Source organism: Scyliorhinus torazame, chromosome 22 (genome assembly GCF_047496885.1).
Source record: "Scyliorhinus torazame isolate Kashiwa2021f chromosome 22, sScyTor2.1, whole genome shotgun sequence".
NCBI lineage: Eukaryota > Metazoa > Chordata > Chondrichthyes > Carcharhiniformes > Scyliorhinidae > Scyliorhinus > Scyliorhinus torazame.
This window is the reverse complement of record NC_092728.1, coordinates 104,099,041-104,114,963: the sequence shown is the minus strand read 5'-3', so window position 1 is coordinate 104,114,963 and position 15,923 is coordinate 104,099,041. Positions and strand designations below refer to the sequence as shown.

Sequence of the window (15,923 nt, the reverse complement as noted above, 5' to 3'; positions counted from 1 at the left end):
TGCTCCTATGTCTTATGGTGCTGTTATACTCCTCAAAATAGAGCAGGGAGTTTACCTGGTGTTCTGTCCAACATCCCTCCCTCAGCCAACATGAATAAATTGTGTTTGAGGGACATTGCAGCGTGCAATTGGCCTGTATGTCAATACTCTATAAAACGCAGGCGTGCAGCAGGATGTTCCTCATGATATATGGTGCAAGTTCCTTCAAATAAACATCCTGTGACCAGATACTTTGGCCTGAGCTAATATTAATGGTGGTTAGCTGATACACTAAACGCTTGCAGACAATCCTGTATTTGTATAGCATCCAGGTCTCTGGGTATCCCCAAAGTGCCTCAGAGCCCAATGAGTACCTTTGAGGTATGGTCGTTGTTGTAAATGCAGGGATTTGTAGCAACTGGTTTTCGCGCAGCAATCTCCCACAAAGAACAATGGACCAGATAATGGGGGTGAAATTGGAGGGGTCGGGGGACTCGTGACTGGCCACCTGTCCACCCCTGCTACAGCAGCACCACCTCATCCCCCTCCAGCTCCCACTGTGCTTCACCGTGCTGCTGGGTTCCACTGAAGTCAGTGACACCAAATGTCAGATGAGGCCCAGAACAACAGGGGTGTGAATGACGCTGAGGATGTAACTTTGCTGATGGGGGGTTTCTGTTCTTCGCCAGGTGCACAGAGCCTGTTTGGGAACAGCGGTGCCAAGACGTTTGGGTTCGGCAGTGCCACCTTTGGATCCGATCTGAAATCTGCCGGCTCGTTCAGCGCCGGCTCCAGTGTCGCCAGCCAAGGATTTGGCAGCTTTACCACGCCCACAAAACCCCCAGGTAACTTGATGGAATGCTCGGGAATTGACTGGGCAGAGCGGGTGATGCCGATCGATAAAGGAAGGTGGGGCCCTGCGATGGGAACTGGCAGAGTGGGGCAATGGTCCTGGTTTCAAATTTGCCTGCCGATTTGTCAGTGGCCTGAATGAAATGGATTCTTTTAGAACATAAGAACTAGGGGCAGGAGTCGGCCATCTGGCCCCTCGAGCCTGCTCCACCATTCAATGAGATCATGGCTGATCTTTTGTGGACTCAGCTCCACTTTCCGGCCCGAACACCATAATCCTTAATCCCTTTATTCTTCAAAAAACTATCCATCTTTATCTTAAAAACATTTAATGAAGGAACCTCTACTAATTTTTATTTTTAATTATTTATTTTAAATTTAGTGTATCCAATTAATTTTTTCCAATTAAGGGGCAATTTAGCGTGGCCAATCCACCTACCCTGCTCATCTTTGGGTTGTGGGGGCGAAACCGCCGCAAACATGGGGAGAATGTGCAAACCCCACACGGACAGTGACCCAGAGCCGGGATCGAACCTGGAACCCCGGTGCCATGAGGCAGCAGTGCTAACCCACTGCGCCACCGTGCTGCCCTCAAATGGATTATTAATTGAATTATATCTGCTCAATTTTAAATGTATTGAATTATTTCCAAAATATTACCGAATGTCGCAACGCATGATCGCGGACATCTGCCTGAGGTATTTGTTTCCTCCCCTTGCCCTTTCCCCCTCTCACCTCCTCACTATTCACTGGTTGCTCATCCTCGTGTGTTTTTGTTCCAATGCTAAGCCATTGCGTTGAGTTATGTTTTCTCCTTCATTCCGACTCCCTTTCCTCTTTGTTTTCTCCCCCTCAGGTGGTTTTGGTGCCGCCCCTGTGTTTGGCAGTCCTCCGGGCTTTGGTGGTGCCCCGACTTTCGGAGGGTCACCAGCGTTTGGGGGGGCACCAGGTTTCGGTGGATCCATGAGTCCGTCAGCAGGCAAGGTGTTTGGTGAAGGAACGGCAGCCGCCAGTGCTGGAGGGTTTGGGTAAGACCTGGGGAAATGTTGGGCGGGGCTGGCTGGGGCGCAGAGGGCTGGCTGGATCTGCCTGTGTCTTGAGAGCATGAAGTTGCAGTGAGTCAAACTAGAATAGCACGGAATTCCGGTTATGCCACGGGCGTCAACCATTCCCACCAACAGAATGGGAAATCTCATAGAACATTGCTCATGACGAGTTAAATTTCCGAACTGGTTACTCCTGATGCAACTTGTCTCAGCTTGCTATATGACCCCGCTGACCAATCAGAGTGGAGTTAGATGATACAGGAGCTGGACATCATGGAGTGCTGGGGCAAGCCTTCATTGGCATGGTGTGGCACGATGGTTAGCACTGCTACCTCATAGCACCAGGGACCCAGGATTGATACCGTGCTTGGGTGACTGCATGGAGTTTGCACGTTCTCCCAGTATCTGCGTGGGTTTTCTCCGGGTGCTCCGGTTTCCTCCCACAGTCCAAAAATGTACGGGTTAGGCGGATTGGCTGTGCTGAAATTGTCCCTTAGTGTCCAAAAACGTGAAGTGGGACTATTGGGGTACGGGGAGTGGGCCTGGGTAGGCTGCTCTTTCAGAGGGTTGGCACAGACTCGATGGGCCGAATGGCCTCCTTCCGTACTGTGCAGGGATTTTATGATTATGAAACACAAGGGGCGGCACGGTGACACAGTGGTTAGCACTGCTGCCTCATGCCGCCGAGGTCACGGGTTCGACCCCAGCCCCGGGTCACTGTCCGTGTGGAGTTTGCACTTTCTCCCCATGTCTGCGAGGGTCTCACCCCCACAACCCAAAGATGTGTAGGGTGGGTGGATTGGCCACGCTAAATTGCCCCTTAATTGGAAAAAGAAAACGCTTTAAAAATTGTGAGACGCAAGGAGAACATATCGGAAGAGTTCGACAGGCACCCTTTCCTCTAAGGAAGGGGATGAGAATGGCTGCCGATTCAGACAAAGATAAGGTTCCGCTGATGTGGTGAAAGGCAGCCTGAGCAGCGAACGTTCCCTTCTCCAGTCCAATCCTGCAGGAAAGGGAGTTGCCCTAGCAAAGAAGCTGGGCCATATGGAGTTCACCCGGCAAACTGAGTTACACAGAAATCCATTCATGTGGGATTGGGGCCTCCTCCGCAATCACCAAACTCCACTTCACTCGGATCTGGAGGCGCCTTCCCAGGGATTCGATCCGATTGAGATTTTATTGCATTATACCCCCCCCCCCCCCCCCCCCCCCCCCGCCCGCCATTTCTGCTGACGGTCAGTTTTCTATAAAGAAGTCGATGAACGGCTGCCACCTCCGAGCGAACCCCTGAATTGAACCTCTTAAGGCGAACTTAATCTTCTCTAGCCTGAGAAACCCTGCCACGTCACTAACCCACACTCCTGACTTTGGAAGTTCCGAGTTGCTCCATCCCAGCAAATTCCGTCTCCGGGCCACCAGGAAGGCAAAGGCCAAAACCTCGGCCTCTCTCCGTGCTTGAGCTGCTTGATGTGGGAGCTGGCAGATCCCATTGCGAGCTGCAGCGACCACCTCTGCAGTAAGTGTTGGCTGCTCGAAGAGCTCCGGCTCAGAGTTGATGAGCTGGAGTCTGAGCTTCAAACACTGAGGCACATCCGGGAGGGGGAGACTTACCTGGACACTGTGTTTCAGGAGGCAGTCACACCTGTCAGAGTAAGTAATTTAAATCCTGCCAGTGGCCAGGGACAGCAGGGTGTGACTGCAAGTCAGGCAGGTAAAGGGAACCAGCAATCAGGAACTCAGGAGCCTCAGCCCTTGACTCTGTCTAACAGGTACGAGGCACTTGCTCCCTGTGTGGATGGCGAACAGGGCTGCAGGAAGGATGAGTCAGCTGTCCAAGGCACCATGGTTCAGCAGGCCATTCAAGGGGAGGGAGTAAATAGGCAAGTTGTAGTTGTAGGGGATTCTATTATCAGGGGGATAGATAGTATCCTTTGTGAGCAGGATAGAGAGTCCCGCATGGTATGTTGCCTGCCCAGTGCTAGGGTGCGGGACATCTCTGACCGGCTTGAAAGGATACTGGAGAGGGAGGGGGAGGATCCAGTTGTTGTGGTACATGTCGGTACCAACAACATAGGCAAGTCTAGGAAAGAGGACCTGTTTAGAGATTATAAAGAATGAAATGAAAATCGCTTATTGTCACAAGTAGGCTTCAATGAAGTTACTGTGAAAAGCCCCTAGTCGCCACATTCCGGCGCCTGTTCGGGGAGGCTGGTGCGGGAATTCAACCGTGCTGCTGGCCTGCCTTGGTCTGCTTTAAAAGCCAGCGATTTCGCCCAGTGTGCTAAAGAGCTAGGATTCAAATTTTAAAAAACAGGTCCTCACGGGTCATAATCTCCGGATTACTGCCCGAGCCACGTGCAAATTGGCATAGGGAGGCAAGAATAAGGGAAGTTAACACGTGACTGAAAGAGTGGTGTGGGAAAGAGGGGTTCCTTTTCATGGGACACTGGCATCAGTTTTGGGACAGGGGGGACCTATACCGTTGGGATGGTCTCCACCTGAACTGAGCTAGGACCAGTGTTCTGGCGAAAAGAGTAAATAGGGTGGTCAATAGGACTTTAAACTAGAGATTGAGGGGGAAGGGAAAGTCAGGGAACTAAGAGGTGAAGTAATCGGTGGGAAGCGTAGCTGCTTAGGAATACAAAAAAGCACAAAAAGACAGAACTCAGGAGAGGTTACAATAGTCCCCATCTCACAAAATATGACACAGTGTATGGAAAGGCTCAGTAAACCAAGGTCCACCACACTAAGAAAACAAAAAGGGACGGTCAATAGAGAATTAAAGGTGCTATATTTAAATGCGCGCAGTGTACGGGACAAGGTAGATGAGCTTGTGGCCCAGATTGTGACCGGCAGGTATGATGTGGTAGGCATCACAGAGACGTGGTTGCAGGGGGTTCAGGACTGGCATTTAAACATCCAGGGATTCACAGCCTATCGAAAAGACAGAGAGGTGGGCAGAGGGGGCGGGGTTGCCTTGTTAATTGGGAATAAAATTAAATCAATAGCACTAAACGACATAGGGTCAGATGATGTGGAGTCTGTGTGGGTAGAGTTGAGGAACCACAAAGGCAAAAAAACCATAATGGGAGTTATGTGCAGGCCTCCTAACAATGGTCAGGACCGGGGGCACAAAATGCACCACGAAATAGAAAGGGCATGTCAGAAAGGCAAGGTCACAGTGATCATGGGGGACTTCAATATGCAGGTGGACTGGGTAAATAATGTTGCCAGTGGACCCAAAGAAAGGGGATTCGTTGAATATTTACAGGAGGGCTTTTTGGAACAACTTGTGATGGAGCCCACGAGGGAACAGGCCATTCTGGACTTAGTGTTATGTAATGAGCCAGACTTGATAAAAGATCTTAAAGTAAGGGAACACTTAGGAGGCAGTGATCATAATATGGTAGAATTCAGTCTGCAATTTGAAAGAAAGAAGGTAGAATCAGATGTAAAGGTGTTACAGTTAAATAAAGGTAACTACAGGGGCATGAGGGAGGAACTGATGAAAATCGACCTGGAGCAGAGCCTAGTGGGAAAGACAGTAGAACAGCAATGGCAGGAGTTTCTGGGAGTAATTGAGGACACAGTACAGAGGTTCATCCCAAAGAAAAAAAAGGTTATCAGAGGGGGGATTAGGCAGCCATGGCTGACAAAGGAAGTTAGGGAATGCATCAAAGCAAAAGAGAAAGCCTATAATGTGGCAAAGAGTAGTGGGAAGTCAGAAGATTCGGAAGGCTACAAAAACAAACAGAGGATAACAAAGAGAGAAATAAGGAAAGAGAGGATCAATTATGAAGGTAGGCTAGCCAGTAACATTAGGAATGATAGTAAAAGTTTTTTTTAAATACATTAAAAACAAACGGGAGGCAAAAGTAGACATTGGGCCGCTCCAAAATGACGCTGGTAATCTAGTGATGGGAGACCAGGAAATAGCTGAGGAACTAAATAAGTACTTTGCGTCAGTCTTCACAGTAGAAGACATGAGTAATATCCCAACAATTCCGGAGAGTCAGGGGGCAGAGTTGAATATGGTAGCCATCACAAAGGAGAAAGTGCTAGAGAAACTAAGAGGTCTAAAAATTGATAAATCTCCGGGCCCAGATGGGCTACATCCTAGAATTCTAAAGGAGATAGCTGAAGAAATAGTGGAGGCATTGGTGATGATGTTTCAAAAGTCACTGGAGTCAGGGAAAGTCCCAGAGGATTGGAAAATCGCTGTTGTAACCCCCCTGTTCAAGAAGGGAACAAGGAAAAAGATGGAAAAGTATAGGCCAATTAGCCTAACCTCGGTTGTTGGCAAGATTCTAGAATCCATTGTTAAGGATGAGATTTCTAAATTCTTGGAAGTGCAGGGTCGGATTAGGACAAGTCAACATGGATTTAGTAAGGGGAGGTCGTGCCTGACAAACCTGTTAGAGTTCTTTGAAGAGATAACAAATAGGTTAGACCAAGGAGAGCCAATGGATGTTATCTATCTTGACTTCCAAAAGGCCTTTGATAAGGTGCCTCACGGGAGACTGCTGAGTAAAATAAGGGCCCATGGTATTCGAGGCAAGGTACTAACATGAGTTGACAATTGGCTGTCAGGAAGAAGGCAGAGAGTTGGGATAAAAGGTTCTTTTTCGGAATGGCAACCGGTGACGAGTGGTGTCCCGCAGGGTTCAGTGTTGGGGCCACAGCTGTTCTCTTTATATATTGACGATCTAGATGACGGGACTGGGGGCATTCTGGCTAAGTTTGCCGATGATACAAAGATAGGTGATGGGGCAGGTAGTATTGAGGAGGTGGGGAGGCTGCAGAAAGATTTAGACAGTTTAGGAGAGTGGTTCAAGAAATGGCTGATGAAATTCAACGTGGGCAAGTGTGAGGTCTTGCACTTTGGAAAAAAGAATTGAGGCATGGACTATTTTCTAAACGGTGACAAAATTCATAATGCTGAAGTGCAAAGGGACTTGGGAGTCCTAGTCCAGGATTCTCTAAAGGTAAACTTGCAGGTTGAGTCTGTAATTAAGAAAGCAAATGCAATGTTGTCATTTATCGCAAGAGGCTTGGAATATAAAAGCAGGGATGTGCTTCTGAAGCTTAATAAAGCACTAGTTAGGCCCCATTTAGAATACTGTGAGCAATTTTGGGTCCCACACCTCAGGAAGGACATACTGGCACTGGAGCGGGTCCAGCGGAGATTCACACGGATGATCCCAGGAATGGTAGGCCTAACATATGATGAACGTCTGAGGATCCTGGGATTATATTCATTGGAGTTTAGGAGGTTAAGGGGAGATCTAATAGAAACTTACAAGATAATGAATGGCTTAGATAGGGTGGACGTAGGGAAGTTTCCATTAGCAGGGGAGACTAGGACCCGGGGCACAGCCTTAGAATAAAAGGGAGTCACTTTAGAACAGAGATTAGGAGAAATTTCTTCAGCCAGAGAGTGGTGGGTCTGTGGAATTCATTGCCACAGAGGGCGGTGGAGGCCGGGACGTTGAGTGTCTTTAAGACAGAAGTTGATAAATTCTTGATTTCTCGAGAAATTAAGGGCTATGGAGAGAGAGCGGGTAAATGGAATTGAAATCAGTCATGATTGAATGGTGGAGTGAACTCGATGGGCCGAATGGCCTTACTTCCGCTCCTACGCCTTATGGTCTCTCCTGGGCTCCCGGATCCTCCGACACTCCAAATATTGCCCTCTCTGGACTCGGAGTCACCCTCCCTTCCACGCACAGGTACCGCTTAGTTTCCCTGGTGAGGTGGAGTCTCCTTATGGCACATGTCGTCCGACTGCTCCACAAGGACACTCCGGTCCTGTACACCCTCGGTCTCCTTCTGTGCCTTCGTGCCCCCTGTACGGCTGACGTGGCCTCTGGGCTCTCAGCCTGCCCTGTGGTCTCCCAGCCTCCAGCTGCTGGCTCTTCCCTGGTGCCGCCCCTCATTGCTGCTGGAGGCTGAATTCCTCCGATGCTCTAATAAAAAAAGATAGCCAGCTCCTTACCAACATCGCTTGCCTCCCTGTGAGGGATGTGAGACACAGAAACCTAGAAAATACGTGATCATTGGGCCCTTTGAGCCTGCTGAGTGGCGCAGCCAGATACCATCAGTACCTCCGCTGATCCATTGGTTACCCGGACCTCGAAGCAGCCAGTCCCACACCCTTTCCAGCGGCTACCTCTCACTCACAGCTCGGCTGCCCTCCCATTTCTATTGCATGACAGGCCCTGGCCTATGCCCTCAACCAGTCAGAGTAGCCTTTGACCCCCTCCTCCCTCACTGGCAATTGGGGCCTGGAACTTAAGCAAGCCCAGTGTCTCTCGTTCCCATGTACCCAAAGGTTTAGCCTTGAACCCTGAGTATTCATCCCATATCTTGTCTTTGAGACTGTGAGCAGCTAACTCTTTCTCTTCGTGCGCGAGGCTCAGCCTCGTACAGTTTAAGGTGCTGCACAGGGCACACCTGACCGGGACAAGGATGAGTCGGTTTTGTGGGGGTGAGCACAGGTGTGTTAGGTGCTCAGGGAGCCCAGCAAATCACACCCATATGTTCTGGGCATGCCCAGCGCTGGAGGAATTTTGGAAGGGCGTAGCGAGGACGGTGTCGAGGGTGGTAGGATCCAGGGTCAAACCGGGCTGGGGGCTCGCAATATTTGGGGTGGCAGAGGAGCCGGGAGTGCAGGAGGCGAAAGAGGCCGGAATTCAGGCCTTTGCGTCCCGGTGAAAGTGGAAGGATGCGAGGCCCCCAAGCGTGGAATCCTGGGTCAATGATATGGCGGGGTTTATTAAATTGGAGAGGGTGAAATTTGCCCTAAAGGGATCGGTGCAAGAGTTTTTCAGGCGGTGGCAACCGTTCTTTGTCTACCATTCTGCCAGGAAGTCTATGCAGCCCAGAGGGGGAGGGAGGGGTGGTTCTATTTTATTTTTGCCTGTCTATACTGGGGGATCTGAGGGGGTGTATATATTTGCTATGTGTTTCGGCGGGTGTTAATCTATTATTTATGTATGGGGGGAGGGGGGCACCGGGTTGTTTTGTTTTGTATTTAATTCTATTGGGTTCCTTTTACATTTTGTTGTTGATATTTTGTGAAAACTTTAATTAAAATTATTATTTTTTTTTTTTAAAAAGAGACTGCGAGCAGCTGACATTGTTGCGGGCTAACTCTCGATGGCCAGTTAGTTTGGCAAGCACGGGCCTCTGGAATGTTAAGAGGGCACAATTGCTTTGTGCTTCAGGGATAGGCAAAGCTAATCGGCACCCTTCCTACTCTGGCTGTACCGTTCCGAGATCTCATTGCTGTCATGCTTCTACACTTAACACTCCCAGATAGCCTCTCGAGAGTTTTTGTCCCCCGACACCTCCCTTCTCTTTCAGGGTCTCATCCACCCAGCCCATTCAGCCCATCTCCTAGACTCTCATCACACCTCGCCCCATCTGGCCCGCAGCCACCCCACGTCACAGACATCAGCCAAACACAGCGCTCTAAGAACTTATAAACAGCACAGGCATTAGACTAAAGGACCACCCACACCAGTCGTGACCGCCATCCCGGAAATTCCCAAGCCCGTTCCAGTTAGACTCTGTCCCCTTGAGCTCCCTGGTGCTCAGTGGAGACCATGGTGCTCACCACCTCCCTCCCTCTCGGAGGTCATAGCACCTGGTTCCCGCTTTTAAAAAGCTGTAGTAATTCCTGCCAATGTGACGTCACACCTGGTGGGGTGGGAAGATTCAATAAGGGTTGAAGATGCGACATTAACTGCACTGAGTATATTGTGATGGATACAAATTCATACAATTGCGATTTGCGCCCTTCCTGGGTGTGAACCTGATCGCGTCATCATGGAGGGCCTGGGAAGACTTCCGGTTGCGGCGATGCCCTGCTAGCCGCACGTTTCGGCGTCTCCAGCTCCGACGGACCTTCGGGCTCTTTTAAGAGCCCCAACGGGAAATTTTTGGGCGACACATCCCGGTGTGGGGTGAGTGAATAGGGAGTCGTCCCCCCCCCCCCCCCCCCCCCCAAACGAAGGAGGAAAATATCGGCGGTGGCGGCTGCAGCGCGAGGAATCGTCGACGAAAGAGACAGAAAGGGAGAAGACACAAGATGGCGGCGGAGAAAGCTCAGGCGACATGGGGGCCCGAGCAAGTCGAATTTTTGAGACGGTGTGTGGAGCTACTAAAGAGGGAGGTGCTGACCCCGATGCTACAGGCAATTGAGGGGCTCAAGGAGGCACAAAGGACCCAGGAGACAGAGCTCCGCGTGGTGGAGCAGAAGGTGACGGATAATGAGGACGAGATCCTGGGCCTGGCGGTCAAAACACAGACGCACGAGGCACTCCATAAAAAGTGTATTGAAAGGATCGAGGCCCTAGAAAACAGAGCGCGAAGGAAGAACCTTCGGATATTGGGTCTCCCTGAGGGAGTGGAAGGAGTGGACTGTGGAGCTTATGTAAGTACGATGCTAAGCTCATTGATGGGTGCTGAGGCCCCTGCGGGCCCCTTGGAGGTGGAGTGGGCACATCGGATCCCGGCGAGAAGACCAAAAGCGGGAGAACCACCCAGGGCGACAATTGTGCGATTTCACCGCCTTAAAGATAGCGAAGAGGTCCTGAGATGGGCTAAAAAGGTATGGAGTAGCAGATGGGAGAATGCAGTGGTACGGGTGTACCAAGATTGGAGTGCGGAGGTGGCGAGAAGGAGGGCGAGTTTTAACCGAGCCAAGGAGGTGTTACACAAAAAGGTGAAGTTCGGGATGCTGCAGCCGGCAAGACTATGGGTCACGTACCAGGAGAGACACCATTATTTCGATACGGCGGAAGAAGCATGGACCTTTATTAAAGAGGAGAAATTGGATCGGAACTGAGGGACTGATACTGTAGGGAATGTTATTGTTATGGGTGATGTAAATAGAGAAGTAAATTGGGATGGGGGGAGACACTAGGAAATGTGGGTGCCGGTGAGGGGGGAAAGAAGGGACATAGGCGGAGAATGAGGAATGGGAGGAGGAGAGGAAAGGGAGCTGCGCCACAAGAGGCGGGTCAGATAAAGGGATGTTCCCGCGCCAGAAAGATTATGGCGGGAAGACGGGCGCAAGGGGGGGTCAAGGAGTGAGCAGGAGTAGCCGGGGTCAGTTGAAGTCAGCTGACTTGCAGAAGTATTTTGGGGGGAGCAATCACGCTAGAAAGGGATCTAGCGGGGGGGGGGGGGGGGGGCGGACTGGGTTGCTGCTGCGGAAATCAAAAGGAAATGGCTAAAGAGTAGGTGGACGGGGATGGAAGGCGACGCCTGGGGAGCGAGTGGGAGCGCGGAGGCGGGATATGGGACTGGCCTAGAGAAGGTGATGGCTAGTCGACACGGGAGGGGGGCAGGTAGCCCCCTAGTGAGGCTGATCATGTGGAACGTGAGAGGCCTGAACGGACCGATTAAAAGGGCCCGAGTGCTCGCGCATTTGAAAGGACTAAGGGCAGACGTGGCTATGCTCCAAGAGACGCACCTGAAGGTGGCGGACCAAGTTATGTTAAGGAAAGGATGGGTGGGACAGGTGTTCCACTCGGCTAGATGCAAAGAATAGAGGGGTGGCCATATTGGTGGGGAAACGGGTAGCATTTGAAGCAAAGAACATCGTAGCAGATAGCGGAGGTAGATATGTAATGGTGAGTGGCAGGCTGGAGGGAATGGAGGTCGTGTTGGTTAATGTATATGCCCCGAATTGGGACGATGCGGGATTTATGAGACGGATGCTGGGTCGTATACCGGACCTGGAGGTAGGAAACTTGATATTGGGAGGGGACTTCAATACCGTACTGGACCCAGGGCTAGATAGATCCAGCTCAAAGACCGGAAGAAGGCCGGCAGCGGCCAAGGTGCTCAAGGGGTTTATGGACCAAATGGGGGGAGTGGATCCATGGCGATTTCTTAGACCGAGGGCCAGGGAGTTCTCCTCCTTCTCCCATGTCCATAAAGTGTACTCCCGGATAGATTTTTTTGTTTTGGGAAGGTCGTTGATCTCACGGGTGGAAGAAGCTGAGTATTCAGCCATAGCGGTTTCGGACCATGTCCCACACTGGGTGGACCTGGAACTAGGAGAGGAAAGGGAGCAGAGAGCACTCTGGCGATTAGATGTGGGACTGATGGCGGATGAGGGAGTGTGTGCAAGAGTGCGGGGGTGTATTGAGAGATACCTGGAGGTCAATGACGACGGGGAGGTCCGTGTGGGAGTGGTATGGGAAGCACTAAAAGCGGTGGTCAGAGGAGAGCTGATCTCCATTGGGGCCCACAAAGGGAAAACAGAGGCCAAGGAAAGGGAAAGATTACTGGGGGAGATTTTAAGGGTGGATAGGGAATTTGCAGAGACCCCGGAGGAGGGACTGTACAGGGAGAGGAGACGACTCCAGACGGAGTTTGACCTCCTGACCACCAGAAAGGCGGAGGTGCTGTGGAGGAAGGCACAGGGGAGGAGGTATGAATATGGGGAAAAGGCTAGTCGCCTGCTGGCTCATCAGTTGCGAAAGAGGACAGCGGCGAGGGAGATAGGGGGAATTAGAGACGAAAAGGGAGCCACGGTGCGAAGAGCAGGGAAGATAAATGAGGTGTTCAAGACCTTTTATGAGGGACTGTATAGGTCCCAACCCCTAGAGGGAGAGGAGGGGATGCGGCAGTTCCTGGATCAATTGAGGTTCCCGAGGGTGGAGGAGCAGGAGGTGGAAGGCCTGGGGGCACCGATTGGGGTGGACGAGGTTATTAAGGGGCTGGGGAACATGCAAGCAGGGAAGGCCCCGGGACCAGACGGGTTCCCGGTGGAATTTTATAGAAAATATGTGGACTTGTTGGCCCCGTTGTTGGTGAGGTCGTTCAATGAGGCCAGGGAAGGAGGGACTTTACCCCCGACAATGTCGGAGGCGACGATATCGCTAATTTTGAAGTGGGATAAAGGTCCGTTGCAGTGCGGGTCCTATAGACCTATTTCATTATTGAATGTGGATGCGAAATTGCTGGCAAAGGTACTGGCATCGAGGATAGAGGACTGTGTCCCGGGGGTGGTGCACGAAGACCAGACAGGGTTCGTAAAAGGGAGACAACTGAATGTCAACGTGCGACGACTATTAGGGGTGATAATGATGCCCCCAGTGGAGGGGGAGGCAGAGATAGTGGCGGCAATGGATGCAGAGAAGGCATTTGATAGGGTGGAGTGGGAGTATTTATGGGAGGTGTTAAGGAGGTTTGGGTTCGGGAACGGGTTTATTAGCTGGGTCAAACTTCTTTATGGGGCCCCAACGGCAAGTGTAGTCACGGGTCGGCAAAGATCGGAGTATTTCTGATTATATAGGGGAACAAGACAGGGATGCCCGCTGTCTCCACTGTTGTTCGCGTTGGCAATTGAACCTCTGGCCATGGCGTTGAGAGACTCCAGGAAATGGAGAGGGGTGATTAGAGGGGGAGAAGAACACCGAGTCTCGCTAAACGCGGATGACCTACTGTTGTATGTGTCGGACCCAGCGGGGGGGATGATAGAGGTTATGCGGATGTTGAGGGAGTTCGGAGATTTCTCGGGATATAGGCTCAACGTGGGGAAGAGTGAACTATTTGTGATACACCCAGGGGACCAGAGTAGAGAGATAGAAGGCTTGCCTCTAAGGAAAGTGGAAAGAAACTTCCGATACCTGGGGATTCAGATCACTAGGAGCTGGGGAACCTTGCACAGACTTAATCTGACACAATTGGTAGAACAAATGGAGGAGGACTTCAAGAGGTGGGACATGCAGCCTCTGTCGCTGGCGGGCAGAGTGCAGGCAATTAAGATGATGGTCCTCCCGAGGTTCTTATTTGTATTTCAATGTCTCCCTATACTAATCACTAAGACCTTTTTCAAAAAAATAGACAGGAGCATCAGGAGCTTCGTGTGGGCAGGGAAAGTCCCGAGGGTAAGGAGGAGGTTCCTACAACGTAGCAGGGACAGAGGAGGATTGGCGCTACCGAATTTGGGCGACTACTATTGGGCCGCCAATGTGGCGATGATTCGTAAATGGATGATGGAGGGAGAGGGAGCGGCGTGGAAAAGACTGGAGAGAAAGTCCTGTAAAGGGACGAGCTTAGAGGCGCTGGTGACGGCGCCGCTACCGTTCTCACCAAAAAGGTTTACCACGAACCCGGTGGTGGCGGCAACATTGAATATCTGGGGACAATGGAGGCGACAGAGAGGTGTGCGGGGAGCCCTGGTGGGGTCCCCAATCAGGAACAACCATAGGTTTGCCCCAGGAAGAATGGATGGAGGATTTCAGAGCTGGCACCAGTTGGGAATTAGGAGGATGGGAGATTTATTTATAGATGGGACGTTTGCGAGCTTGGGAGCATTGGAGGAAAAGTATAAGTTGCCCCGGGGAAACTTCCTTAGATATATGCAGGTGAGGGCGTTCACTAGACAACAGGTGAGGGAATTTCCGCTGCTCCCGGTACAGGGGATTCAGGACCGAGTGCTTTCGGGGTGTGGGTCGGAGAGGGCAAGGTGTCAGAGATATACCGAGAGATGAGGGAAGAGGGGAAGGAGTTGGTGGGCGAACTAAAAGGAAAGTGGGAAGAAGAGCTAGGGGAGGAGATAGAGGAGGGTATGTGGGCTGATGCCCTAAGCAGGGTAAATTCCTCTTCCTCATGTGGAAGGAAGCGAAACCCCCCGGACTGGAGGCCTGGGTAAAGGATATGGCGGGGTTCATAAAACTGGAGCAGATAAAGTTTGCCCTGAGAGGATCGGCTCAAGGGTTCACCAGGCGGTGGCAGCCATTTCTCGACTACCTAGGGGAACGTTAGAGGGAAGACAGATGACCAGCAGCAGCAACCCAGGGGGAGGGGGGGGGGGGGGGGGGGGGAGGGGGGGTGGAAGTTTTAGTTTATGTTAAATGATTAGATTACCATGTTGATTAGCCATTTGTTTATTGTTAAACTTTCTTTACTGTTATGTTTGTTCTGTAAGGGGAAAAAATTTTGATCGAAAAAATTTCAATAAAACATATTTTTTTTTTAAATGGAGGGCCTGGGAAGATCGCCTTCTGAAATCTCGCCAACGCAAATCCCGCTGTTGGCCTCTTGGGAGATTTAGCGGCCATGGCGGGATTTGCGCCCGTGACTGTCGCAGCTGCAAAATCCCACCCGAGAAGTCTCGTCAGTTCCACCGTTAGTTAATTAGATCAGTTCACTTGATAGACGCAATGCCCTCTGACATAAACATCCACTCCCTTCAGCAGCAGTGTCCCATGGCTACAATCTGCAACAGCTACAAGATGCACCGCAACAAGGCTTCTATGACAAGCCTCTCCCAAACCTACCATCAATCTCTCCCACTCGGTGGACAATGGCAGCAGGTGCTTGGGAACACCGTAACCTGCAACATCCCCCTGACTCGGGCACACATCTCTATTCCTTCATCACCACCGAGTCAAAATCAGCCAACACCTTACCCAACAGCACTGTGGGTTTATCGACGCCACTGACAGCAAGGTGACCCGACATCACCTTTTTGTGAGCAATTAGGAAGGGGGAGTAAACGCTGGTCTTGCCAGCAATTCTCTCCTAACCATAATGGGTGGTTTAAATGTTTCGTTCAGTGTGATAAATGAATTACTGCTTTGGAAAAAAACTATGCTGTCGTTGTCTGGTTTCACGCAATACACAGTTAGCTAAACCCTGATGACTGGAGCCGTCTTCCTCTATCAGCTGCGTTTTAACTGGTCAGTTGTATGTTGTGGCTAACCAATAACTTTTTTTTTCTTTTTAATACAGCTTTGGAAACACTGCCAACGCACAAACGTTTGCAGGCGTAGCACATCAGCAAAATGCAGGTACTTTTGGAACACCTCCGACACCTGGTTTTGGAGGACAGGGGAGCAGTTTTACAGGCTTTGGGTCCAGCGGAACAGGTATGAATTCCCATGTTTATGACCAACATTATACGTACCAGGGAAACGGGCCCTTTTGGACCAACCCGCTTCCTCCTTTCCTATTTCTCCTAACCCTGTTAGCATATCCATCCTCTCCCTGGGTATTTATGGAGCTTCCCATTAATAG

General features: G+C 50.9%; 1 protein-coding gene across 1 annotated transcript in view; it reads left to right on the top strand.

Annotated features, from left to right (window-relative positions):
• LOC140398867 (uncharacterized) overlaps positions 1 to 15,923 on the top strand; it is a 144,412-nt gene that overhangs the window by 117,941 nt on the left and 10,548 nt on the right. Inside the window, exons 28-30 of the mRNA XM_072487809.1 lie at positions 669 to 824; positions 1,688 to 1,859; positions 15,639 to 15,775. Of these exons, the coding sequence (XP_072343910.1) occupies positions 669 to 824; positions 1,688 to 1,859; positions 15,639 to 15,775 (465 nt within the window). The remainder of the gene's footprint in view (positions 1 to 668; positions 825 to 1,687; positions 1,860 to 15,638; positions 15,776 to 15,923) is intronic.